At 37.3% G+C, this 27,457-nt stretch overlaps 4 protein-coding genes and 1 pseudogene across 12 annotated transcripts in view; 2 read left to right on the forward strand and 3 right to left on the reverse strand.

The window, feature by feature from the left end:
• Nucleotides 1–3,461, forward strand: part of LOC122081762 — a 7,686-nt gene extending 4,225 nt beyond the window's left edge. For 6 of the 7 annotated variants that reach the window (XM_042649011.1, XM_042649013.1, XM_042649014.1 and 3 more), the window contains exons 9-16: nt 68–292; nt 386–589; nt 684–806; nt 1,048–1,347; nt 1,438–1,536; nt 1,620–2,146; nt 2,239–2,271; nt 3,218–3,461. In XM_042649011.1, the coding sequence (XP_042504945.1) occupies nt 68–292; nt 386–589; nt 684–806; nt 1,048–1,347; nt 1,438–1,536; nt 1,620–2,146; nt 2,239–2,271; nt 3,218 (1,512 nt within the window). In that variant the 3' untranslated portion in view covers nt 3,219–3,461. Of the gene's footprint in view, nt 1–67; nt 293–385; nt 590–683; nt 807–1,047; nt 1,348–1,437; nt 1,537–1,619; nt 2,147–2,238; nt 2,323–3,217 lie in introns of all 7 variants that reach the window. The other variant, XR_006141195.1, reaches the window with a different exon arrangement.
• A 1,059-nt stretch (nt 3,462–4,520) lies between these two features.
• On the reverse strand, nt 4,521–6,091 carry LOC122081764. Its single transcript, XM_042649017.1, has one exon. It carries the CDS (start codon nt 5,985–5,987, stop codon nt 4,863–4,865), a length of 1,125 nt encoding a protein of 374 aa, XP_042504951.1. The 5' UTR covers nt 5,988–6,091; the 3' UTR covers nt 4,521–4,862.
• A 3,031-nt stretch (nt 6,092–9,122) lies between these two features.
• On the reverse strand, nt 9,123–15,018 carry LOC122082783 (GRF1-interacting factor 2-like). 2 transcript variants are annotated; one of them, XR_006141404.1, is made up of 5 exons: nt 14,776–15,018; nt 12,322–12,398; nt 9,998–10,082; nt 9,360–9,921; nt 9,123–9,223 (listed from the first exon to the last, which is right to left on the reverse strand). XR_006141404.1 is itself a non-coding variant. In XM_042650554.1 (4 exons), the coding sequence occupies exons 1-4, from the start codon at nt 14,851–14,853 to the stop codon at nt 9,454–9,456; spliced, it is 708 nt and encodes a 235-aa protein (XP_042506488.1). In that variant the 5' UTR covers nt 14,854–15,018; the 3' UTR covers nt 9,123–9,453. The 2 variants fall into 2 exon arrangements, 1 of the variants encoding a protein (XP_042506488.1); XM_042650554.1 differs by having other exon boundaries at nt 9,123–9,921.
• A 1,009-nt stretch (nt 15,019–16,027) lies between these two features.
• LOC122082697 lies at nt 16,028–21,402 on the reverse strand (annotated as a pseudogene).
• Nucleotides 21,403–24,982: 3,580 nt separating this feature from the next.
• Nucleotides 24,983–27,457, forward strand: part of LOC122081487 (probable protein S-acyltransferase 12) — an 8,678-nt gene continuing 6,203 nt past the window's right edge. Inside the window, exons 1-2 of one of the 2 annotated variants that reach the window (XR_006141099.1) lie at nt 24,983–25,443; nt 26,820–27,072. Coding sequence is in view for 1 of the 2 variants with exons in the window: in XM_042648634.1 (XP_042504568.1) it covers nt 25,255–25,443; nt 26,820–27,072 (442 nt within the window). In the remaining variant the exon portion in view is untranslated. The remainder of the gene's footprint in view (nt 25,444–26,819; nt 27,073–27,457) is intronic. The other variant, XM_042648634.1, reaches the window with a different exon arrangement.

The raw sequence follows: 27,457 nt of genomic DNA on the forward strand, positions 1-27,457 counted from the left end.
CCTTTTTTTTTTTAATTTCAGAAAATTCAAAGTCACAAATTTTGATATTTTTTTGGGCCTTTACTAGAATGATCATGCCTCTGGAGTTCCGGTTGTCCCGTCTTCGCTACTTGGAGTGGAAACCTACCTTCCACCTCCTGGACAGATGACAGCACTTCACCCTTTTATTATGCATCAACAAGGTGTTCTTCAGTCTGTACCATCTACCAATTCACATGTGCCTCTATCTAATGTGAACCATTTTCTGCCAGTGCCTGCAATGTCATCCCACCCACACTGGCAGTATCAGCAGGTGATGACAGTTGAAATTCGTGTGAAGTATATGTATAAATCACCATTCCTAGTTTTTAATTCTTAGTTTTCTTTACCCAATCTCCCCCTTTAGGCTGTATCGGATGGTTCACATATGTCAAATCAGAACCAATATCAGCCATCCCAAACAGAACAGAGTCTTTTGAGGTCTGATGCCCATTACGAGTATGCACTTACTGGAAATGATCAAGTTCTCCATTCGGACTATCTGGACACTGATATCAGCTCAAACCAGGAGCCTGGTTCTGAAATCACTTCATCCAGTGAGGAAGCACAGGTTGTGGTGGAGAATGCTCTTGTTTGTATTTATTTGAATTTTTAGTCTTTTGTTTTATCAGACAATGATCAACCGAATTATTGTCTTGAATCAGCTTCATGAATCAAGTGGTGAAGGCTACTTGAAGACGCAGCAACCACAGAACTCACAAGAAACCTCTGCCCTGTTTCATGATGCATCAAGATTGGAACCTCCTGAGCAGAAGAATGAGACCAAGGTTTGCCAATACTGTGCTATAGTCTTATAGAGGTTCAATTTGATGAGGTTGGCCAGATAGGCACCTAACTGTTAGTCTGCTATAGTTTTGTCTATCTACTTGATTCATGATTCCTCATTGAAGGGGGAAGGAAAAAAGGCTGTGCCTCTTAAAGTAGTTTCTATGTGGTCAGTCTGGAATCCTGAAATCGTCTGATATGGAATATGAAATATTCACCCAACATTATATTCTGATGGGACAGGATCAAAACATTGCTGAAGCCAACCATTCACATGATGGTCAGTGTTCAAATGCAGAACAATCATGGTCTGCGATTCATACATCACTGTCTGATACCCCAAGCCTTCCAGTTAATTCCAGTGAAACCAGAGACTTCTATATGGTTGTGCCTGAAGCTTCTATCTCTGCTGGACGGGCATTGAATGTGTTGACACCAGGAAAGATTTCTGAACCTAGTCTTCTAGATGAAAAATCACTGTTGGTTTGTATTGTTCGTGCAATACCTGCTGGATCTGGTGGCAGAATTAGAATTAGTTCCACTGTGAGTTTTGTACCATCACACACTAGTACTGTTTTTCTCTTTCCAAATATTGCCACCTTAGCAGTTGTGCTATATCCATGTCAAATGCAGCTTCTGAATAGACTTGGAAAGATGCTGGCTCCTCTCCATTGGCATGATTACAAGAAAATATATGGAAAGCTTGATGACTTTGTGGCTGGTCATCCTGAAGTAAGTTTCTGTGGGCATGCATTGTCAAATTTATATTTATGTAAATTTATGTCATCATGCTTGCACTCACTTTGCAATTTCAGTTATTTGTAATTGAAGGGGACTTTATTCTGCTTCGTGAAGGAGCACAAGAAATCATTTCAGCTACGGCAGCTGTTGCCAAAGTTGCTGCTGCAGCTGCGGTTTCTGCTCCTTATTCATCCTTGTTGCCATCTGTTGCTGTTACTCCCATGGCACAGACTCATCGTTTAAAGAAGGTTCCGTCCATTGACGCCAAGCCTGTGAAAGTTGTTTCAACAGAAACAACTATTACAACTCCTGGAGATGTATCTGACAAGCTTTCGCAATATTCAGCTATGCAAAATCAGCATTCAAATGGTGTCTGTTTTAACATTGTTCAAGGTCTCTCAAATGTAAAAATTTTGAGCAAACCTAAAGATGTTCAGGAATCAAATGGCTTTCAATCTGGTATTAGGGCTGGCCATTCTTCAGTGCATTCGTCTGTTGGAAATGGAGCAAATCCTGACAGAACAGGTTTAGCTAGCTTTCCAAACAAAGGATCAAGTAATGGGAGACATGGCACAAATTTTGAAGGGAAACAACAGGGAAGGTAGTAAGATGGTTAGGTAGCCTTCATTTCCCATTTCTTCCATTTAAAATTGGTATAAACTTGTTTAATTGAATGTTTGGTTTTTTTGACAGAGCAATGTCTGGTGCCTTAACATCTAGAAGATAGTAAGTATTCTCATTCTTTCCATGTGCCCAACTTCAAAAGAAATATTTAAGGTAAAATCTAGTGTAAGCAAGGATAGTGAAAAAAAAGTCCTAACCTTACTTTTTTTTTTGCCATTGTTAGTATAACATTTTTTTTAATGATGGTAAAGCCTATCATTCAAATGCCTATTCAAAAAAATGGGCAATTTTTAATAATGATATAATGATCTTAATTTCAAATTATTTTGAATGCTCATAACTTTGGAGAATAAGATAAGGGGCAATGAAAAGAATGTTACTTCTCACTTCACCACCTTGGTGACAACAAGACGCACCCGATATTTAATTTTGTTTTGCTTTATTTGCTGCTGGTCCTTTCTAATGTCTTCTTGGTGGTCATAACAGCACATCATGACCTAGATGTTTGATAAATGATTTGACATTCAGTTTGCTGTTCTACTAATTGTTAGACTGATTTATTTTTTAAATCTTCTGGATAATCTGTTTGTTTCTTGGAAATGTTTATGATTGTTAGGGTTGGCTCCCAATTAGAGGTTGAACCTAGTGACCGGCACAGACATAAGCTTTTGACACCTTTGGCTTATCCCTAGTCTCGGGCTCAATGTGCCTGAGGGTGAAACCCATGCACTGGGTCAAATTTAATGAAAAATACCTTGTATTGTCACTGTTCCGTCATCGTTTATATTTTACAACTGGGTACTTTTGTAGTTCATCATTATTTCATTTTATTATTTTTGAAGGACCCACTTGCTTTAGTTCAAGCAAAAGCTATTGCCATTGATTTTTTTTTGGTACAATATTGCCATTGAATTTACAAGCTTAGTTATCATGAAGTTGATTAATCTCATTTCTATATCTTGAATCAGTATTGCCTTTGGATGTTTATGCTTTCCTTTCACGAATACAGTAAATTTCTTGAGTAATTCTGTCATATATGTTGTGGCAGGAACCAAGTTTGATGTTGTGAAGACAATATTTATAATTATAATGGAGCTGAATCATCCAGTGCCTGCTTAGATTGGTGGAAGTACAAGTATTTGTTGTTTTCTCAAGTTGATGTTTCTGGCTCTACTATAATCTCCTCATTTTGGGATGGCCTGCTGGGTAATTGTTTATCATTATTCTTAGATTAATTCTTCATTTTGGGGTGGCTCAGCAGATTAAGTATCCATCTATAGTTTTTTTTTTCCTGCTTTTTCTTCTTGAATGTATGTTAATGTTCTGAAAGGGGGAAAAATATGGACACTCGGGCAGATTGGAGTCTCTAGATTCCCCACCACCACCAAGGTAAAAACAAACTTTTTATCAAATTTGACCAATGAGATGGTGAAGAGCTCACCAATTAAATGTTACTAACCCTTGTGAACTGTTAGCCCCATAGGTTCTAGAGGTAGGAGCACCATTAGGGCCAGCCCTTTACTGGCTAGTGGAAAGAATATAATGCAATGACCCTGTCATTTATGGTTTATGGTAAAGAATAGCGCGACCCATTTTAGATCCAGGTATTTCGTACCTTTGATGAAACATTTTCTACAGGCTACGTTTGTTCTCATGTAAATTGTGGAAAGGAAGATTTTTCTATAAAGAAATGGTATTCCACTATTTGTTTGATTTAAGACATGGTTTTAAATTCCGATTTGGGATAATCAGCTCGATTGATTTGAAATCAACTAGTATTGATTTTGATCAATTGTGATTCTGCGTGTACAAAGCTGATCGATTCCATTCAATTCTGGGTTGATTTTAATTTGAATTGTAATTGTTGCAATAAGATCTTTTAATATTTGTTTAGATGTAAATATAAAAAATAACTTAAAACAAGGTTTATCAAGACGCAAGGTATTGCAACGCGAATACCAAGACAACGCCTTGATAACTATCATAAAAAAAGATGTGACTTTTTATCTGGAAAATAACACAATTGTATTATTATAGTACATATGGTTGGAATTAGAAGTTGAAATGTTGTCTTTTGTGCCGGCTGAAAGATTAGTATCTGCTTTATTTCATAGAAGATTATACATTGAAACAATTAAAGAAAAAGAAAAAAATCCTTTCACTCAAACCACTTGTTCTTTATCATTTTCAACTATTATGTGTATATCATCCAAATAGGAGTAGCCCACGTTTCCCAAAAAAAAAAGCCCATATGCAGGGATTCAAATTCAAAACTGAGGGAATCCTATCGGAATTAATCCCATATACTTTAGAATAGATGTTCCATTACGTTTGGAATCGGGATTGGCTGATTTGACCGATTCGAAATGGTCCGATAATCTTTATTACATTTAACAAAAGCCAAATAATAACAATTGTGGTTTTTGGGAAAATTTCCATGACACTTGAGATCCCATAGCCTCTAACATTTCATGCTGTGGGCATCACTCTCCTAGTCTCCTTCCACATTAAGACGCCCCATATGCTTATTGGGAAACCATTATTATTATTTCTTTTTCCTTTTTCTTGGGGAATTATGGTATCTTAACGTACAGTATGACTATACACTTTTGGAAGTCGATCTGTTTTTCAAGGGACCGACCAAATATAAGTGACAAAGTAAACGAAAGGACTGCGTAATGAACAGGGCAAGACTAAGCGTCAGAGTGGATGACCCAGTGCTGACCGTCGAGCAGGATTCGAAGGCTCTTCAGTCGAGCAAACAAGTTCACGGCTCGCCGGACGCCTCTCTTGTCAGCGGCGGTAAAGTAATCGTGGCCAAAGATGACCCCGCCGGGTCTCAAGATCTTATAAGCCCGGTTAATATCTGACCAGGCCGAGTGGAAATCGTGACCGGCGTCGACCTCGATGAGGTCCCCAAACACTCCATACTCGCACAGCTTTTCCAGAGTTGATGCACTGGAGAAGGGAAGGGGAAGAACCATATCGGTGACATTAAAGTGAGCCACGTTCTGCATAAACTGGTAGAGCAGCGTCACGTCCCCATTGATCATCGGTACGCCCGTGATAAGATCCCGGAATCCAGCCCAACCTCGAAAATCGTCGACGCAGATGATTTGGGTATGGTGGAGGCCGAGTCCCTTGGCGACCTGGGCCATGTGGATGGTTGAAGCCCCGAGGAAGGTACCCACTTCGATTATGGTCGTGGGTCTAACTTTACGGATGAGGTTCTCGAAGACGGCACCGTTGGAGCCCCAGCCTTTTATCCGTTTCTGCCGGAGGTAGGGAACGGCGTGCGGTGGGGGGAAGCCCACGAAGGGGGAGCTACCGTTGAAGAGTCCATCTAAAATTTTCTGCCGGACGTGCTCCGAGGGGATTGGAGCGCCGCACTGAGTGGAGAATTGGTAGTGGTCGGTTTCGGATTGGGATATGGCGGTGCAACTGTTTCCTCTTCCGCTTGGTTCTGCTGTATTTTGGAAAGTTTGATTACTTTCGGTTCTGGGTTGAAGAAGGTGGAGGGACTCTTGCTCGGTGGCGATGTTGGTGTTTGTGGCGGTGGTGGAAGAGGAGGAAGAGGAACCAGACATGTATCCCAAAGAGTAGGATAGAGCGAGGAGAAGTAGATATACCGTTGGCCCAGTGAATTTCCTTCTGTATTGGTGCTGCTGCTGATCTTCTTTCATCTTCAATTCTTCTTTACTATCCCCTACTTCCCACCCTTTCGCTTTTGATTGTCCTTTGTTTGGTCCTGTCTTTGATCGTTGGTTGGACAGAGAAGAAGACACTACTTTGTTGCTAGTAGCGTAGATTCCTGTCATTCTAACAAGGGGAGGGGAGGGTATATTATATCGAGACAGGGGAGCTGTGAAGTTAGTTGGTTGCGTGTTAATGGCTCAGCTGCTGAAAATGATGGGGAAGCGTAATTGTGGGGTTTCAAAGGTAGGGTACCTAATGCTACTTTATCATATCATATATAATACAGGTAAGCTCCAAGCCCCCAATATTTTACTCTGCTTTGTGATCTTGATGTTTATGTAGAAGATGGTATACAAAACTATATGTAGATTGATCGTATAGAAGTGTATATACACTTCAGTTTTTTAGAGTTTGCTGGTGTGACTTTCTGGATTCTTATTCTTGGCGGTTTTCTTCTGTTTCTGATTTTGATTTCCGGAGAGAGAGAGAGAGAGAGAGAGCTTCTTTATTCAGTTCTCTACCCCTTTTTTTCTGACTTTAAGATAAGATAGATTTGCTCTTTTTTTTTTTTTTTTTCTTTCTTTCTTTCTTTTATTATTACTAGGTTTTGATTTGATTGAAGACTTGCAATCTAACAAAAATCGGTTGTATCGTTACCATCGGAGGAGCGTTGAATAGGCAAACCGTTTTATATAAATATTTCCACTATTACCTAATACTACTAGTACTACTAATGTAACAATAAATAAAGTGACCGTTTCTTTCTGTCAAAAAAATAAAAATAAATAAAGTGACGGTTTGTAAAATGGAAATGGAAATCCTAACGATGCCCCAATCCTCATGATCAGATTAAGGACTGAATAGCGGGAGTGGGAAACTAGGAGGAGGAAGAGGATTCAGACATGTATCTCGAATTATACAGATAGATCCAGATTGATACCGGCCGAGATTGATACTGTAATCCATAGCGATCATTAAATCCCTGGGAGGAAACTGGAAAGGGAGACTTGGACTGGATGTTTGTAGGAGACCCCACCAATATGCATGATAGAAACACCACAAAGAAAAGCTATAAGAAACGTCATTTATTCATCTTTCCGTCTTTCTTAAACTACCTACTCTATAAACAATGGGGAATGTGAAGTGTAAACTATACAAAACTATTCATGGGTTGGACCTCAGGAGTCTATCCATAGTGATTGACCAAAAAGAGACGAGAATAAAGAATACGAGAAAAAGAAATCCAAGAAAACATCTCTAAATATATGTTTTAGAAAGTCCTAAGTCATAATTGATCTTTAAACAAGTAGGTTTAAGATATGTTAAATTTTGTCCAAGGAAGATTTGTTTACCTGTTTATAGAAAATTCACGCGCATATATCTAGAGAGAACAGAAAAAATACATTGGAGTCGACGTGAGTATAGTGAAACACCAACAGACACACCAACACCATCTACTGTACTCATTTTGGCACACTATCGCCACTTCATTTCAGAGCATTAGCAAGATACTGGTCATCGAATTGACCCAGACATTGTGGTGACTAATAGAGGAGCTTGAAATGGTCGAATTAGCTAGCTCCGATGCAGGTTAAAAAAAATCGTTGAATTAGATTAGGAGTTGACTGATTTTCCTCGGTATTGGTAAAGAACAATTCCGTTTTGAGTCGAAATATTCAAGCCAAGATTTTTCAGAATCATTGGGTTTTTAGATTAAATGGCCGATTCTAGAGTTTTGGGAGCGATTTTGATTGATTTCAATTTGTTCTGAATCAGAATCAGATTGAAATTGAAGAAGTCTCGTGCTCAGTCATTTCATTTGGCTAGATACTTAGATTTAACTATTTAAGGGTGTCAAAACCAAAATGAAACCATATGGTGCCATTTACATCGAAATTGTGAAACTGTTTTATAAATGGTTTGATTTTGGTTTTAAAGTAAACCAAAATCAAGATCGTTTAGTTAAATGGTTCCTACTGAATTGAACCATTTAAACTAATGGTCAATCGTGTAGGTAAATCACATAAACCAATTAATATATAAATAATACTGAATTGAACCATTTAAACTAATGGTCAATCGTTTAGGTAATTCACATAAATCAATTAATATATAAATAATAATTTAAGATATTCATTGTTAGAATAAACAATTATGATAAGAATTAACAAATACCACTAAAAAAGTAAGACATTCAAATATTTTAAATAAAAAATATAAATAATCATAACCTTACAATTTTTTAAAGAAAAAATATAATAATAAACGATTCAATTCGATGTTAAATTTAAATCTATTTCAATAAAAAAGAAAAGAAAAAAAAAATCATATGTACAATTTTTTTTTAAAACCTAATAAAATCATTTAAAACCAAAACCAAACCATTTAATTGATTTCTGAAAAAACCTTTGATATCCAAACTGAAAAGTTATGAAAACAGATTAGATTGATTTCTGATCGATTTTGAGATCCACTAGAGAACTAATCACTACATATATACGACTTTGCTGCGGTGACTTCGAAACAATGGCCTTTGCTGTTGCTTCCATCTTTTTTTTGGTAAATAAAAACATTCATTATTAGAAAAAAAAAATCTTACAAGATGCAGAAAAGCAACACCCAGAGAGTCGGCCAAAAGAAGGGGGACAGAAAAAGGGCCGGGTATAAAACCAGAATGAAGATGATCCAAAGAAAGCTGTGACTAGCAAGAGCGTAAGTAGCCATGTTTCCTTAACACAGTATCTTTGAAGGTGATGTTGAAGTGCTGAAGCATTGCAAAACAGTCATTGAAGGTGTTGTTGCTTCTGTCCAAATCCTCTGTACGAAAAGGAAAGAAGGCGTGTCGACGATCGAGACAGCTTTTGGGTTATTCAAATTAATAGTAGAGTTAAAAAGTAATGTTCTGTCTTCTTTGTACTGTAATCTTTCTCTGCGGCTTTGACTGGGGAATACAGATGGAAAGAAAAGAAGGGTTATTACCTATCTACGTCTATTGAGTACTGAGGAGGAAAGGGGAACTTGATGTTCTTAGAAGCCTCCCACCCATATCCCTGATACACCAAAAAGAAAAGGTTTCAAAGACATAATTTATTCATCTTTTGGTCGTTTTCACTCCCTACCTCTCCAAACGATGAAGTCATGAAGAGCGTAAACCACACACAGTTTGAACTTTAGGTGTGCTCCCCACAGTGACTGACCCCGAAAAAAGATGAAAGGGAAAGTACAAAGAACAAGAGAAAAAGAAATTCTATAAAAGATCTCAGAATATATATATATATATATATATATGTTCTTGAAAGTCCAGTCATAAATCTCCTCTCCGATCATGGATCACCTACAGTGCATTTTACATTCAATCCTACACAAGAAGAACAAATGCTGTTAAGAGATGTAAATTTATACAAGTTCTGTTTTGCCTATTCTTCTGCATTTGTTTGTAGAAAATTCATGCACATACAAACTCTTTTGCTTGAAAGAGGGAACAGGAAACATACATTGTAGTTGATAAGTATAGCAGCACTAGTATACGAAAAAGTGAAACACCAACACACCCCCTCAACTCATGTAGCACCCTATCACCAGTTCATTTCAGTTGCCATCTTCTGCTCCCTTAAGGTATGATGGATCCCCATCAGCGCTGCCATGCCCAGCAGCTGAGTTTCCCTGCCCATCACCAGAACCTGCCTCTGAGACATCATGCTTACTCCCCCCTCGTACATCCAAGGATCCGCTTGAAGCACCAGCAGCACCACTATTGCCACTGCCACCACCGCGTGTAAACTCACCTAGGCCCACAGCTGATGGTTGGCTTCCACCACTGCCACCTCCAAGAGTCTCATTATGCATGGCAAGCATCCCATTGTTGGCTCCAGGTCTCATGCCCATGTGCCCTTGCATTGATTGCTGGTGTAAGTGAAGCTGCTGCTGCTGTTCCTGCATTTGCTGTGGGTTAAACTGCAAAGAGGCCCTAGGTGCAAAAACAGGTTGCTGAGCAATTGCTGCCTGAGGATATTGCATGTAGTGGCCTCCCTGTTGCATTGCAGGATGTGGAGGCATCTGCAAATGTTGACAGGGATCACCAGTGAAAATTTGATTAAGACTGACCAACATGTTTTATATGTTTCCAACCTACCTGAGGCGGCATGTTTGCTGCCTGTGGTTGGGCATCAGCAATTGCTGCTAGATACATCAAATTCTTCTGAAGCTGAGCTTGATACCTACAATCAAATCAAAATCACACAAGAAAAATGTTAAATAAGAATGTCATTAGATCAAGATAACTTATCATAATGCCCACAATTGAATTCAGCCGAACCTACCGTTTTCTAGGATATTTTGTTTCTGAACTTATTAGTTAAAGGAGCAGGTAGTGGATATCATATCTCCCTTGGGACGCAATAATATCTATAGCCCATTTGTAGTAACTGAAACAAACAAATTTTCTACCTTTTGTGAACAACAAAATGTTCTTCATGGTCTCTAGGATTGGCTCACTATATTGAATACCTCCGGACAGTGGTAATTTCCTGTCACTGGTTCAACATCAATAAGAATCCTGTCATATTTCTTCTGCCTCCTAAATGTGAAACCCACGTGGATAGTATCATGAACTTGTACAGACTTTCATGAGGTGGACAGATAGTGCAACAAATACATCAATAAAGATCTTGTCAGATTTCTTATGCCTTTTAAATGTGATACCTACATTCATAGTATCATGAGCTTGTAAAGGCCTTCATGAAGCAGACAGAAAGTACAACAAACTCCAGCATTCAAACAAGTAAATACCCAGTACTTGCCATCCATAGAAGCCTACAAGGTCGGGATGGCTCGTTAAAGGCTCCAATTCAATCCAAAATTCTTTCCAATGTGTTCCCAAAGCTAGTGTGACATTAAAAACTACTACAAGAAAACCTCAGCTCCCTTAGGAAGGTTCTATTGACAGGACTTAAAGAAATTAAGGGCCTTTTACCTGCCCAACTATCTTATATTAAGAGCAAAAGGAAACAAAGAGGGTGGTGGAGAGGGGGTGGGAGAGAGATCTGAAGATCATGATGCAAGCTTGCAACAAAATCCAATAATTTCAGGTCTTCAATCTTTATCAGAAAGAATACTTCCATATCTAAACTTCAATCTGAACCAAAATTTTAAATCAAAGTCCACAGCATGATGGCTAATTTTCACTGTGAATAGATTCATACGAAGATCAAACCTTCATTGTTTATTAGAACATACAACAAGAACAACAACTCAGCTTTATCCCAAATTAATGGGGTCAGCTACATAGATCCTTTCCTCCAATCAGTTTTATTCTAGGTCATACTTAATACAATGTTTAAGCTATGCATGTCTTTCCTCTCCACATATCCTAGGGTCATTTTAGGTCTACCCTTGGCTCTTTTAGTTCCTTCAATTTAAATCAAATCACTCTTTTGTACCGGAGCATCCAAAGGCCTCTGTTAAACGTGGACATGGCACCTCAAACAACTTTCTTGTAGCTTATCATGTATTAGAACTACTCCCAAATCAGCTCTAATATGATCACTCCTTACTTAATCCTTCGTAGTTTTGCCACACATCCATCTCAACATCCTCATCTTCACAACATTGAGTTGATCTACATGATGCTTCTAACTGCCCAACATTCCGCACCATACATCATAGTCAGTCATATGACTGTCCTATACAAATTTCCTTTAAGTTTTAAAGGAATTTGTCAATCACACAACACTTCAAATGAACTATATTTAGCTAATCTATGTAAATTATGAAGATGTGGATCCATGCTAAATGCTGACATAAGTATCATAGTTGGACTCTCAAAGTTGAATAGCACACATCCACATAGTCCCATTGTTAGGAAGAACTAAATTAGGTAATTCAGTATAAAACTATATAATATTAGCAATAAATGCTTATAGTCGAGTAGTATTAAATTTGATAAAGGTTATATGAACCAAAATCATAAACGTAGCAGGTAATCGTTAGCTGAAACAAGTTAGTTGAGAAACATATCAATGGAAGGACAAGAGTGTGGCACATCAAAGAAAACAAATCAATAGAAAAGGTCCTATATCTGAGTTTGGGTCTTAAATATAAGGTGTTAAAAGGTTCTGTTCTAGTTTTCGACAGCTAAACAGTGGTCAACCATACTAGCTTCATAACATGCTAAGTATATTCCAAGATTGTTCTGGCCTAAAAATAACTCCCAAGAACCATCAAAGTTTCTCACCTCTAAATGACAAGGAAAAGCCATCACTGAAAATACAAACTACATGTGAAGGAAAGCTAAGGAAATGGTCACTCAAAACCAAAAATGAAAATACTTCATTTTTCATACCACAAGGGGATGATGCATCTATAGGCACACCCAGAGACCAGAGCAAAATAGTAATGGTGTTGTCCCCATATGAAGGTCAAGCCAATAAAGAAAGGAAATTCCAGTTAGTCACTTACTGGGCACACTCGGCTAATTTGCCAAGGTTTTGATTGTCCAAAATTGCCAGAATCAACTTTTTGTTTTCATCCAGGTACTGCATAAAGCAGAAAATATCAACAACATTACAAACACTAGTTACAGGCCACTAAATCCATCAAATAATAAAAATATAAGATCTCTGAGAATGTCAAGCGCCCCTCCCACTAGAGTTTTTGATATCTTGATGAAGACAGGTTAATTCACAACAGTAATAAGATTATCCATTAGCATTGATGGCTTTACAAGGACAGATAAGATATTCAACTCTCCAAGCTACAGGAGCAGGAATTACTTTGAAAAATACAGAAGCATAAGAAAACCAACAAGTAGCAGTTATGGACAAAATCTTGGAGTGGAGAACTTGCAAATATAGCCATTAGTAAGTGGAAAACACACATACATTAAGATATAAACATTTATTATAAGCACATAAATTTTAATAGTAATATAATAAACTCAATTAAGCCTAGTGGCAACTATATGGTGTCGACAACATGAATCTTGTTTCTACATTAATTCAAATTTTGATAGTAGTTATGATAGCAGTATATGTAGACTAAAAAGACGGATATGCAGGAATACATAAAGTAGATGAAAAATGTATTTCACCATGTCTCAAAAACACAGCAGAGCATTGCATAGAGTATCTTGTATTAGTTGGATCCTAGTGCAGCTACCACATGGAAAACTCCATAATCGAGAAAAATGTGCACCAGTTTTGGACCAGTTCACAATTTACTTTTCTCCCAAAAGAATAATTGAATGGATGGATTGGATAAATAAATAGTTGCATTTGGGGTATTGATGGGGCTTTGTCCATTTTATATACATTAATAATCATGACACAAACCTTCTGTTATTTATTCAAAAAGGAAAGGGAATGGGATCGCAACACTTTATCCAAGAGATTTTAACACATCAACATCAAGTTATGTAATAAAAGTAATAGATATACTATCAGTACATGGAATAGTTACTCAGCCAAAGAACCAAAGATAGCAATAGAGAGTCGAAGCTAGGAAAAAGTTTATCCAATTAAGAAACCCTACCTTCAGCAGTTAAATATTTCCACTGATTTCTTTTGCAGCTTTAGATCCAAGGGCAAAGGACTGTAACCTTAAATAATCAGGAAAGTACAAACACAATATATAGATAAGGAACCTGAAAGGGTCTCTCAAGTTTAGTTTTCCAGCTGCTATTAACAACATTCAGACACATCCTTGAAGATGTATGCACATTAAATATGCAACCCTCCTCATTCTCTCCAAGTTTCCCTGTTCATTGGGGTTGGGCATGCTTCTATGGCCGCCAAGGAGATTTGACAACACCACACTAAAGAATGGAACAATAATATGTTGCCAATGCAGAGATTGTCTATATGAAATTAATTTATTATGATAAATCATTACGATACCATTATCAACTATTACAGAACCACAACTGTAGAAGCAATCAAACAGGAAGCAAAAATTTTAAAATTGGAAAGTCTATGCAGTATGAGAAATTCCTACCACTTGAAGTTCCTCCTTATTTTAGCCAGTTGACAAAGATAACATTGCTACTTTTGAGCACAACCCAACCCAACCCACACACCCCCCACCCCCCACCAAAAAAAAAAAAAAGAGGAGAAAATTAATTTGTTCATGCCCCCATGAGATATAGTACATTTTACATCTAAGTCCTGTTGTTTAATTCAATGCAAAAGGTTAACCCAATAAAAAGCTTCTCATTGTAGATAATTTTTTTTTTTTTCGATTAACAACTGAAATAAATTAGCAAACAAGTAAAAGGAGCCTATATTTCAGGGTTGGCTGTCTGGTACTACATCCCATGTCCTACTAGACGCAAATCTGAAACAATGTGATGTAGCCCAGTCCGAATAACAGAACCATGATAGCTTTACTGGCCAAGAGCATTGAGTGAGGGAGAGGAACACCACCGAAGGTTGAAGGCCACCAAAGTAGCGACATATTATTGGCCAATCACTAAGATCTTTATCTATACACGGACCCTTTCTATGGGAAATTGGTTGGTCCAAAAACTCATAAACAAAATTGCAGAGCTACAAGGAGTAACAAGCATTCCTGGAGTTGAGGTCAGGTTTCTGAAAACCATAAATGTAGGAATGGCTTCGCATATTAGGACAGTGTTAGAATCCAAAGCAACTTCCAGTGATTCGACCGTCCAACTCAGGAGAAAAAAAAATCAGGGATTCAGAAAAGAAAGTTGGGAAAGCAAATTTAGCAAACATTGTTTCAACCAAACACACTGCATACGCACTTGAAAGAAGAAAAAGAGAGACTACTGTTGTTAATTAGAGAGAGAGCCTGAAAGTCGAAATCTTCCAAATAGTTGAAACCCGTGATACCAGAAGAAAAGTCCAAAGAAAGCCCTAATTAAGGAGAGAATAGAATTAAGAAAGGGGATTAAACCTTCTGAATCTGTTCCGTTGTGATATTCGTTGGAGGAAATGAAGGAATCATTGGAAGCATTTGCTGTGGCTGCTGCATTACTTCCTTCTTTGCTTGCCGTCTGTGATTCTGTGTTCAGAAACAGAGAGAGAGAGAGAGAGCGGTGTGCCCTTCCTTTCTATTCCTTTCAGTTTCCCGGCTTTCTATAATGAATCGTAATTTTGGCGCTGTGCAGTGCGCTCTTCTTTCTTTTCCTCTTCAGGAGCTTTCTCGAATTGATAAAACTATTTTAAATCCCCAAAGGGTAGTAAAGGAAATGGATCATTAACTCCGCAATGGGCCTGGGCCTTCTAGGCCCCCAAAGAACACATCCAAACCTGATGCCTCCAAATAAAAAAAGACTGCGTGGTGCGTTTGGTGACTTCTCCCTAGAGGGTTCAACCGGTCTTTCCCGACTGTTTTTGGTTTAGTTTGCACCAATTTAAGGCTTTTTAGTCCATGGTTAGTAAGTTAGAAATAACAATGATATGAGAACGGATATGTACAACAATTGAATAAGTTAGACAGAAATATTATTTTCCAAAAATTGGCATAATAAATGTGTACGGTAATGATACTACACGTGTTTAATACGATCACTCTATATACAAAAATACGGATATGTATTTAATATGAAATATATATGTACTTAGAAAGTTATGATTTTAAATTAAAAAAAAAAACCCCTCTCTATGATTAATTAAAATAAATATTAGGGAAAAAAAGCATATAAGGAGTATTTTACATCCCTCTTTTTAATTTATTAAAATCATTAATACAATTTTTTTTTTTAAATAGATGTTTAATTAATTCAGCCTCCTATAATAAACACGTACTTACTAACTATGCTCCAATCAAGGCAAGGCATGGACACAATTATATTCATTCGGTCGATTAACGGTCATTAATCAAGATCAAGTTGATGAAATAATGGACGGATTAATTTGGCTACAAGTAGATCAAGGCCCTGGTCGATTACTCGTGGCGTTTGGGTGTCCATTAGGCTACAACCAAGCACCATGAGTACTCAAATAATAATCGTTCATGGGTTAACTTTTGACGCCCCTAATTTTGAAGATGGATCAAGTTCTTGTACGATGCAGATCCACACATGGAATCCAGCACTATTATGGATTTTGGATATTTTCCATGTGTGTATCAAGATCATATGAGAATGGTTCTCGTACCCACATGCGCAAACGTTAGTTTTCCCCCTTTCCTCCGTAGTCATTACTAGCAAAAGTAAGCATTAGTTCTGAGGAAATCGATCTGATCGCAAGTAACCAGTTTTCCATACTTAAACTTAATGTGACAATGGTTCCTCATTGTTTCAAAAATTAGAATCGGAACGGTCCAATCGACCACGACCGATCCCAAAATTTTATCAAGGACTTCAGTCTTCAGCAATAACAATTGAGGTCTGCGTCTGTTCTTTTGTGTTAACCAGTGTGGATTGCTTCCAGATCTCCTCAAGTTCTTTGGCAAAAGCTTTCTGCCTTCCCAGAACGATAGTGATGTGATCTTTCTTCTCAATCACCTTAACACGAGCTCGTGGTATTCTTGATTGGATTTCATAGCTACAGTCGATGGGGAGAAGTTCATCGTCTCTTCCATGGAAAACGGTTACTTCGCAGTTCAGCCGATCCCGGACGGCATCCAAATAGTCATCAACTTTTCCGGCAGTCCCACAGATGATGTTGTGTAAGGTGTGCCATGCAGCGTTATGTGTATGGCAAAAGAATGCCTCCAACATATACGTCCTCATCCTGTCATTTTTGTTTACATATCAACAATTAGTCATTATATAAAAGCGGAAATCTTCTTGTAACCATAATTTAATGAGAACACGTGCAAAAGCATCAACATGAATAAGATATTTGATTTCATGGGGGTGGGGATTAATTTTGCATGCCCTTATGTCTACGTTCAAGGGTCAGCCGGCAAGCAACTTTCTTTTTCCATTGTATATAATTATATATACAAAATTATAACATACATAGGGCTAGGGGTTATGAAGGTTAATCAGTGCCAACCTGGCCCAACCAACATCAATAAATAAGGTTAGGCCTGGCCGGAATAAGTCCGACAGTGCTACGCCTATGCTGAGATATCTCACCCATACATCGGGATGTGTTGGGCATGGGATGAGTTAAGAGGTACGAGATATGGTTATCATCCCGCACCAACCAGCAATTATAGAAATATCATCCCACATCAATCAGTGGGTCTTCTGTTGGTCTTTTAAATTTTAGTTAAGGGATTGTCTAGTTGTAACCTAGGTAAGTTACAAAAGGCTTGTAACCTACTTCTAAGTTACCTACAAGTCCTATAATGTGAAAGAAATGATTGGTTCAAGAGGATTCAAAAAGTAATTTCATGTGTTTATATTCCCAATAAAAGCTTAAAAAGTTGATGCACCACTTTTTATGACAAAGTGTCTAAAAAAGGTAGAAATGAAACTTTATCTTCAAATAAACCCATCACTAAGTTTGGAATCTCAAATCTCAATTCCTCGTCTCCCTAAACCCCAACATAGGATTGGAAAATATATATATATATATATATATATATTACTAACCGTTGGGTGATTGGGTCTATTGCTTTGAGTAAGGGTGTCCATTTTCAATCCAAGCAGGTTGGACTAATCAAGAGAAACGTGAAACGAATCTTCATCGAATTGAGTTTTTATCAAATTGATGAAAAATTGAATTTGACCAGATCAAGTGAATCGAAACCGTAAAAAACCTTATAACAACTTTAAAAAAGTTACTAAAAGAGAACAAATTACCTACAAGAGGCCATTAAGTCAACTCAATAAAAACCGAACCGGTCTGAATTGAAATTAAACATTGATTTCAGTTTGGCCTAGTACTATATAAAATATAGATCAAAGTGATCAAAATCGGAAATGGATCGAATCAATCACAAAAGCCTTATAATCAGTCATTCTGAAACAGCCTGGATAGGTATTCCTATGGTCGATTTGGATTGAAATTGGTTTATTCAACCAATGATTTTAAACTCAAAATTGAATATCAAAACAATCCTTCTAGTGATTCCAATTCTAAATTGACCATTCTAGAATTGCCGGAGTTGGATAGTTCACGACCAATTATAATCCAAATCGGCTAATACCAGAATTTTAACTCAAAATCAAAGAGTAAATTGGTCCTTAATGATTCCAGTTTGGATCAGATCCGAATCAATCACAAAAATGCTGGAATTGACACTAAATTCTAAAAACCAACAGCCTAATCCCTAAAATCGTAGATATGTCATTATGTAATGATCATAATTGGGATTGATCCGAACTAACCAAATCAACTAGGGATTTTAAACTTGAAATTGGAGATCGAATTGATCATGGTTTCAAGTATTGGTCTAGGATCGATTGTATTGGCTGAGATCAATCCTCAATCTGGATCTGTTATCCAGATCATTTCAGGGGTAAAATAGGAAAAAAGTAGTAACTTTTATAAAAATCAGGGGTAATGTAGACCGATACGCACCGATCCCATCTGATCTAGATCGGTATCGAATAGACATCGACAGAGACCGATACTGATATTGTCCCCTACATCCTTGGAACTGATTCCTATAAATTTTGATCCAATCGAATCAAAATCGGATAAAAAAGAACCCTAGAATCGCCCTCAAATCTTAAGACCCACGATGTAGTCTTATAAACCTTATAATAGATTTTAAACACGGAATCAGAGATCAAATCAGTAGCTGCCAATATCAATCCAAATCCAAATCAAATTGGAATTGACCAGAATCAATCCCAAAACCCTTAGAATCAACCTATAAAATATATTATAATTATGAAATTTCACATGTCATCATTATAGTAGTACCAAGCCTAAGATATTGTTTTGCGAGAAAAAAAAGCCTACAATATTGCCATTTGTCATCTTCCTGGATTTTAACTTTCTTGAAAACACTAGCATATTTAATACAATTGATTTCTTTGAAAAGAGAGAGAGACATGATTAGAACTATCTTACCGACCTCATCTCTAATGCACGACAATAGAAATTATTGCAATATAATTGATACATGAATTTTTGGGAAGAGGTTTTGTTTTCTAAACTTCAAAAAACAAAAATGAAGTCCACTAGCAGTTTTAAACCCTAAAACCCAGAAAAGCATTGGACACGCCGAGAAGAAAGAGAGCCTTTAGTTGACTCATTGGAGATGATCTCGTCGAACTTTATGCCATAAAAATCAACAAAGGTAACAGAAAGACTCGCGAGGAAGAAGACGATCAATTGGGGCGAGGGGTTGTTGGGGTTGTTTGGAAAGAATGTATTCATTCTCAAAAATACACCTCGTTTTGCTGTTTAAATCAAAGTAACGATTCAAAAAGTTGAAGTTGAATTTACTTTTTTGACCTTAAAAGCAATCACAAAATGACAAAATAAAAGTAATTATAAAATGACAAAATAATGAGGACATAGTAATTTAGGTTACAAGGTTTTTGTAACCAGATCGATTACATTTAGACATACCCTTTAGTTAAAATTTAGTAGAAAAGAACCCTGCACACTTGCTAATATGTCCAAACACAAGCAAAAATAAAAAAAGACTGCATTGCCTCGCTGCCTTGCCCAGGTGTCTCTCCACGGCCTCTTAATGACTGATTGCCTTGCACATTGGCGCAGTTGCCATGCAGACGAACAGGGTACTCTTGCCCTAAACCTTAATAAGGAATTGAATTCTATTTTCATATGGCCATATGTGAAAGGAAGTCTCGCGCCCATCTTTAAGAAATAAGAATTCTTCTTTTGTTTTTGGACGTGATCGTTTTTGTCTTGTTTTGCTGTGCTTTCTGGATGGTATCTTCGTCATTAATAAATTAAAGTTTCCTTCTTAGTAATATTTAATGAATTAATTAGTTTCAGAAGAATAGATTTAAGAATTAAGAAGCGTGTTCAACTAAAAGTGTATGTTGGACTTCCAATTCCAATTTAGCAAATGATGTAATTGTAGACGTTGGGTTACCTGTTTTGGGTGACGAGTTTGGTAAGAAATTCCCAAAACCTGTGGTTCTTGCAGATGAGCAGGCAAACTGTGCGGCTAATGTGTTCGTACCAGCAAGCAATGGATGCACCCAAAGCCATCGGCGGCCACACTCGCCTCGGCGCCACCTTTCTTAGCACGTACTGGCTCGCCACTTCACCCTTGGGCACTGGGAAGTAAGGCTGCGTCACATAAAACAAATGAAGAAGCTCTAAGGGCCATGGGTGGCATGATCGAGCACGAGACATCGAGAAGCAACGTACACTTACGGGGGCAAGTAATGTGAGGGACTTGATAGCTCCGGGATGGTTAACGGCGAGGGCGAGAGCCAGAATGCAACCCAAGGAGTGTGCTACTATGTGGAAGGATTTCACCTTGTAAGGCTCCAGCACTGACTTTTGGATCATTTCCACATGCTCCCTTAGCGTGTAGAGTGAATCTGTTGGCTTGGGACTCCTCCCGAACCCTAGCAGATCCATGGCAAACAACCGGTACTTCGATCTTGCCGCACCAGAAAAGTTTGGAAACAGTGTTTCCGTCCAGAAAGCAGACGATGAGATGAACCCATGAATGAACAACACATCTTCTCCTGCTATCTTACTCTTGTCTGCCATTAACTACACCAGTAAGTACTCTAATATTTATGAAGGGTAAGTCTTAATTCTTAACTAATATATACTCCTTTATGGAGTGTCACCACCACAAGGTTTTTTCTTGAGTGGATTCTATCTCTGTGGATCAATCCTGTAAGAGAATGAAAAACTTAATCCGTTCTCTCCTTTATGTGGATGGTGGGGGGCTGAAGTAATAATTCAACATTGGAGGTGAAAGAGAAATAGAGTAAATTTAGTTGAGAATTGAATGAAATTTACCTTTCGGCACTTGGGCTCGGACGAAAAGTGGGGTCTCTTCGCAAGAGGAAGTACTCCAAGAAGTGCAGGTGTGACATGTGGACAACTTTAAGATCACAGTAATAATCCTTACCCAATCTTGACCGTTGGTCTTTTTGTTGTCCACGTGTCGCATTCTGAGGAATGGGATGCGATCGCTGCCTTCCAATGATGGAGTTGATGGTGAATGTCGATCTCACGGTTCCATTTTTAGACCTCTCGCGAGTCTGCCAGACGGTGGTGGCGGCGGTCTCTATTTTGAGGCGTTTCAGCTCCTTGAATGTGTATTTAGAAAGATCAAACAGCAGCGAAGGACGGGTATAGAGCGTGTCGGAGATATCCTCCCACTGCAACTTACTGGAGCTAAGGCACACAATTTTCGATTCCCCTTGTTCTGATAACAAAATCTTGCCGCTGCTAGTGATTGCGTCTTTGGTGGAAGAGCAGTAACAGGGTTTCTTCCATTCTTCTGCCTCGATCACGAGATCGATAACCTTGTAGACAACACAGAGTAGGACATCGAGCAGGTCCAGCACTGTGAACACGATGAAGCTCACCATGTCATTAGCGACCCTTCCCCCTAACATTAAGACGGATCTCGTTGCACACATTATTACGTACAGTACTATATGTCACTGTGGTGGTGTTTGTTGTTTGGTTGTGCCTTATTCATTCTCTCTGCAAATCCTTCATTGGCTACAAGTACAAACCCACCATTCACCACTACCAGTTTCACGACACTTAAAAATACGAGTCTCATTTGATGCCAAAACGCATGCCTGAGAGCAATCCTCATTTATTTAAGGTGGGGTAATAGATGTTATAGAGCGGGAAGGAAATTAATTTGGTTTCAGCTTTACATATACTAACAGACAGCAGATGGATGAATTCATTATTCATTAAAATTGTTTGTTGGCCAAGGGAGAGAGACTAATTAAGCGATGGTAGGTGGCGGTTGAACCTCTCTCTCTCTCTCTCTCTCTCTCTCTCTCTTCGCTTGCTGAGCTGAGCTGCCCAACTCATTAATCCAATTTAAGTAGTACGGGAAATTTTCTTTTGTCTAATAGTGAATTAATAAGGACCCCATCCATCCATCAATGGCCTAGTTGCTAGCTCTCTAGGGCACATGACTCCATCCCTTGGGGAATTAGGAACCAATAACTAGACTCTCTCTACCACCGCATCACCGTCCTTAGCCCCTTCAATTTAAATGTTGGTTGGACGGTATTGCTTCGTTTTATTTCTTACTATTAAGATCCTCATGAGTCATGAGATCCCAAAAGAAATAAAAAATATAAAATATAAAAATATAAAAATAATAAAAATAAAAATAAAAACTTCAGAGAGAGAAAACAAATTTAAACCAAATAAGAGATAGACAGTCACCGGACTCACTACTACTATTAGGGTGGAAAAGAAATACTTTTGGGTTTCTTTAATAACCAGCCCAATCCTCAAACTAGGCCCAACCCAATGTCTGGCACAACCTTGTGGGGCTCATGCCAATCCAACTTGCCCTAATTGATCTGATTGGGCCGGGTTGACCCTAACTAGCCTTAATTTTTGCCAATATGAGGTTAACCCTATTTGATCCTGTTTTTACCATTTGTATCTTATGCATTAAAAAAATTAAAAATAAAACAAACACCAGTAGATCACATGACCAACTATGTCAGCCTTTATTCTTTTATTACGTTTTAATCCTTTAATTGGTGCAAAGTAGATGCAGGTAGTCTTTAACCATTGGATTAACAAGAAAAAATGAGGATTAATCATCTATCAAATATCATGTATTGGATTTTCCCCATAAATTCAAAGGTTGATTACATAGATTTCTGAATTGTGGCAATGTAGAATGCTTTTGGATAGAAAGTTATCACTCAGACAAATCATTATTGTTGTTAAATATATGTTTTTTTCGACTATCCATTGTTTGTTGTTGCCTTTTTTTTTTTTTTTCCTATAGCAATAAAGGTAGTGAACTTTGCAGCGGCTAAAAAATAGTTGCACTTATTTTTAGTAATGAAAACTGATTTTTGACGATGGAAAAAAACTGTCGCTAAAAATATGTTTTCACCACATGTTTGTGTAAAATTTCTGAAAGAGGAAGGTAAAAATAACACAACTTAAGGTACTTCACACTTTATAGTAAAACCATGACAATGTCGACACAAAAAACAAGAAATTCTTTTATATTAAAGAGCCAAAGGTGCTTTTCATGATAACACATATGGTAGGGTCCTTGTTCTCACTAGGGGTGTCAACCGGTCCGGTCGGTGGATCTCGGTTGGGCTTAATCGGGTTTGACCATTTGAAAACATCCACTATAAATGCCCATTTAAGTAAATGGGCCTAACTTTGGGAGCATAGTACGATTTATAATCGAGCCGATCGGTGTCAGACTTTAATCGGGCTTCCTTAAAAGAGTTTTAATCGGGCCTTAACCTGGCTACGGACCTATTTAAGTTTAAACGGGATTTAAACGTGCCTACCCTAAAATTGTTTCTTAAATTGGTTGAATGCCAAGAAATATGTGAAACAAATCTTTAATAAAAAATGAAAAATGATATGAGATCATGGTTGTTCTTACAAAGAAAAATAAGAGATTATGACCTTTACAACTTACAAAATAAAGCTTAATTAAATTAAAACATATTACAAAGCAAAGGGTAAGTCAAAATAGGAATTTTATGTAGTATTAATGGGGTCGGGCTGGGTCGGGCTATAATGAGTCTGTTCAAGTCAGGCATATAAATGTGTTGGTTCGGTCGAATGCCCGACAGGCTAGCTACTTGCACCATGAACGTCTGTCTAATAAACATGTCGGACTCAAGCTCGACACATTTATTAAATGGGCCAGTCCAAGCTGGACCATAAATGTGTCGGGTTTGGTCAAGCCTACCAGTGTGGGTTCGGAATTGACACCCCTAGTTCTCACCACATACCACATAGAAAGATGATGTGATTACTTTAACCATTAGAAAAATAAAGTACAAATTTTTTTTTTTTTTTGGTTGAAAATATAGAACCCAATCTGAAGTGGCAACTTGTTGAATTTGAAAGTCGATTTCAATCATATACCTCATCTACTGTATTTTTTTATTTCATTTGCAGTTGCCCATTTGTTTAAACTATTTTGTGAATAGCTTGTCTCTCTATTAGATCTTTTTTAGAAATTTTTTTAAGGCATTAAAACTTTTATTTTATTTTCTATGTAGTGAATTAAAATTCTTGTGGGACTAAACTTTTTGATAAAGTGTGGGACTAACTACGCTTTGTATGTACGTCAAATGTGAAGTACTGTGACCTTTTTATCGTGATAGAAACATTGTGTCCTCTTGTTATAATGATAAATAGTAGAAATATACAAGAAAAGAATGTGACAGACTTATGATTCTATACCATATACTTGTGTTTTTTAACCAAAATCTAACTAATGCTACCTTGGAAGAATATGTAACCTAATGGATTGAGCAAAAAAGGAAGGAAAAAACCTAATTGATGGATACACATACATGGGAACAAATTCATGTCTAGCATTTAAATGAGAGTTCAGGATCCATAACCAAGAATCAAAGTTCATGTTAGTCTCACTCATTAGGTTTGGCTGGTTATAATTTTGGGTCAATTAATTGCACATCAATATGAAGATATCCATATGAGTTCTAACGAATAGTATCAAAGTCAATAATGATTTGATTAACTGAGTAATCATCATTGATTAACTGAATTGCATGTGTTGCAGTCCAACAACTTGAGTGATCTATCTGCTTAGTTCATTAATTGGTTGGTGAAGATCTAGAATGCCTCATGCATAAGGCCGACTGAATCATGCAATGCCATTGTCTTTGGTATTTTAAATGGGAAAATTTATTTATGCATAAGCTCTATTTGATTTATTGCAAATTTTTTACACTGATGATATTTTAAATAAAAATTTTTCTATCGTAAAATGTTTTTTGTGAGAGAATGTGGTCCTTAATCCCTATGCCAACCACCCTTATAAAAGGGAAAATGACATCTCCATTGATGTTTCATCGATCTCTTTCATTGACTCTTACGGAATTGCATTCCCTTACAAGAAACATTTCACTTTGTTTGATATTTTAAATTGTTTCTTCAAATTTCTTAAAAAAAAAAAAAAAGAAGTTAAAAATAATATTTTCCGTCTATTACTGTTTTACATGGAAACAAACGGAGGTTTTAGCCGTTTTAAAGAATATTGAAGCCTTGAACGACGTTTACTTTACTTCGACTACAAACTCGAAAGTAAGAATTTTTAATTACTTTTTATCAATTCTCTAGTGAATATGGATTGGATCTCTAAGGACCGAGTAGGGACGAATTTCTTGTATCATCGTTTTCGTTTTTGTAGTATTCTGTCGATTCAAAACCCTAAAGAGCTAAAAAGATTAGAAGAAGAGCTTCTGCTTCGGCGGATCTGTTAATCCTGGCTCCAGATATCTGGAAACGGTTGTTCCCGCCACGAGGCAGAAGGCCTGTCGTGATCGTCCCTTACAGAGGAGTTAATCGAAGTAGTAATCCTGGAATGGATTTGAATGTATTCAAGTTCTGCTCCGGTCTTAGAGGTCTGGGTTATCTCATCATTCTCCTTGTTGTGGCGCTAATCGCTGTCTCCTATTATGCCGTTGTAATCCTTACTTGTGGTCCTCATCTGCTTCACGCTGGCTTCCAATCGGCGCTCTCCTTTTCCATTGTTACCGTATTTCATCTTCTGGTATATCTTATACATCCTGCTTTGAAATTCCTCAAATTTTCTTTTTAATCGATATAATATCACTTTTTTCATTCTCTGAAATGTTGAATGGTGGAACGGGATTCACGGAGTTAACCCTTTTGATTTGGGTAAAGGCGTAGTTGAGCTTCTTTGTTCAGTATTGTATTAAAAGCCAAAAATTAAGGACACTGACATCAGTTTTTGTTTTACTGCATATTATTATTGTAGTTGCTTGAGTTTTCGATAATTATTTTGGAGTGTTTGATTTGAATAAACTGTAATAGGGTTTATATGTTCTTAAATATCAACTATCCTTTATTATTTCTCTTTTGTTAATTTGAGTTAAATTTTAATCGATTTATACTCTTCATCTGAGATTTTTGTGTCAATGGAGGTTTTGAAGGAATGCCTCTATTATGCTGTTGAATGTTTCTGGAGTAATTGACTGTGCTTAGTCTAGACTTGCACTACAAAATTGGAGTCAAAGTAGATGATAACTTCTCATAATTCAACTATGATTATCTGTATTTAATTCGGTGTTGGCTAGAAAATTGTACTATGGCATATTTAGCCATATTTGATTCTTTGAGAGTATCCTGCTGTTTTGGAACTAGGTTGACTTGTTGATTCTATTTCTACATTAAAAGGTCTTCTCTATAAGTGGATTCTTTCTGGTGCCCTTATGCCCCCCCTTCTGAAAGAATTCCATCCAATCAGTGTAGCCGTCCCCTTCTATTGTAAGCTGTTGAGCAGCTTGGAATTTTAACTCCTATGTTCCGATTGGCCTACCAAAGAGATGGTCTTAAAGATTGTAACTAGGATTTTTAAGACTTAGAGATTGATCCTTAATGAGAGTCAGATGATGGGGTTCATTAGTTTTTGGACTTAGAGATTGATCCTTCATAAGAGTCAGTTGATGGGTTTCAATTGGGCTAGTCTGTAGTCCTCAGGTGTCTTGATGAATGGATATGCTAGAAAAGCCTTTTAAGTGGTCAATTTTTAGACATGGCTATTGGCTAAATTTCAGAAGACACAGTATTTGTTACAAATTTCTCAGTATCATACAAATAATTTCTAAGTCTTGATTATTTGAAATTCAACCTTCATCTATATCAAAATTCATTAGCATAGATTAGGAATTCAATTTATTATTGTAGTTGTGGATTTCATCATGTGTGCTAAAGTATCTTCCTTTGCATACCTTTCTTTCTGCCCTCTCAAGTTGGATCAGTGGTAGAATTATGCTTCAGTTTGCTTTCAGCTTCTTGCATTTGAATTTTATTATCGTGGTATGTAATCTGACCTGTTTCTGGTTTGGAAATAAACAATATTAAGAATGATTTCGTTCCGCCTTTCACTTTTTCTTCTTTTGGCAGCTTATCTTATTAACTTGGAGCTATCTGATGGTAGTTTTTCGGGATCCTGGTTCTGTTCCTGAAAATTGGAGACCTGAACCAGAGGAAGAGAGTCTGGATATGGCGGGTTCTATGCCATTGCCAGAGTTTGCTACCCCTGAAACTATAAATTCTGCATGGTCTTCATTAGAAGGGATGGAGGGAAGACAAACTGTAGGATACTGCGGTCACTGCCAAAATAACAAACCTCCCCGTTGTCATCATTGTTCTGTTTGTAAGATATGTCTACTTTGTTTTTGGTTTGGTTAATTGGTTAAATGTTGTGATGACTTATTTATCTCCTAACAGTTGCTATTCATTGTTAAAAATGGATGTTTGATAGAATACTACCTCAATCTTTTCCAAGCTCTAATTAAAAATGGCTATGGAAATTATCTGTTTTTAGATTGTGAAAAGTCTTTGAAAAGTTGAAGGTTGGATCATCTTGGAAAGGGAAAGTATATCTGATTGTCTGTGCCATCTCTAAAGTTTCATGTTGCAAAATGGTTGCTTCTAAGATTTTCTTAAAAGCAAAAGAATATTGTTTAGGAATGAAAGAAATACATTATTGTACTGAAACACAACAGATAAATTTGGAAACCAATTCCGCACCCCACCCC

The sequence above is a fragment of the Macadamia integrifolia genome, chromosome 6, assembly GCF_013358625.1.
Source record: "Macadamia integrifolia cultivar HAES 741 chromosome 6, SCU_Mint_v3, whole genome shotgun sequence".
Taxonomy (NCBI): domain Eukaryota; kingdom Viridiplantae; phylum Streptophyta; class Magnoliopsida; order Proteales; family Proteaceae; genus Macadamia; species Macadamia integrifolia.

Excerpts from the sequence above, each read along its gene's own strand:
- LOC122082783 (XM_042650554.1), bottom strand. The coding sequence starts at position 14,853 with ATGCAGCAGCCACAGCAAATGCTTCCAATGATTCCTTCATTTCCTCCA. Across the intron at positions 12,399-14,775 it reads CAACGGAACAGATTCAGAAG|TACCTGGATGAAAACAAAAA; the intron begins GTTTAATCCCCT and ends TGCTTTATGCAG. Across the intron at positions 10,083-12,321 it reads AAATTAGCCGAGTGTGCCCA|GTATCAAGCTCAGCTTCAGA; the intron begins GTAAGTGACTAA and ends ATTTGATTGTAG.
- LOC122081764 (XM_042649017.1), bottom strand. The coding sequence starts at position 5,987 with ATGACAGGAATCTACGCTACTAGCAACAAAGTAGTGTCTTCTTCTCTG.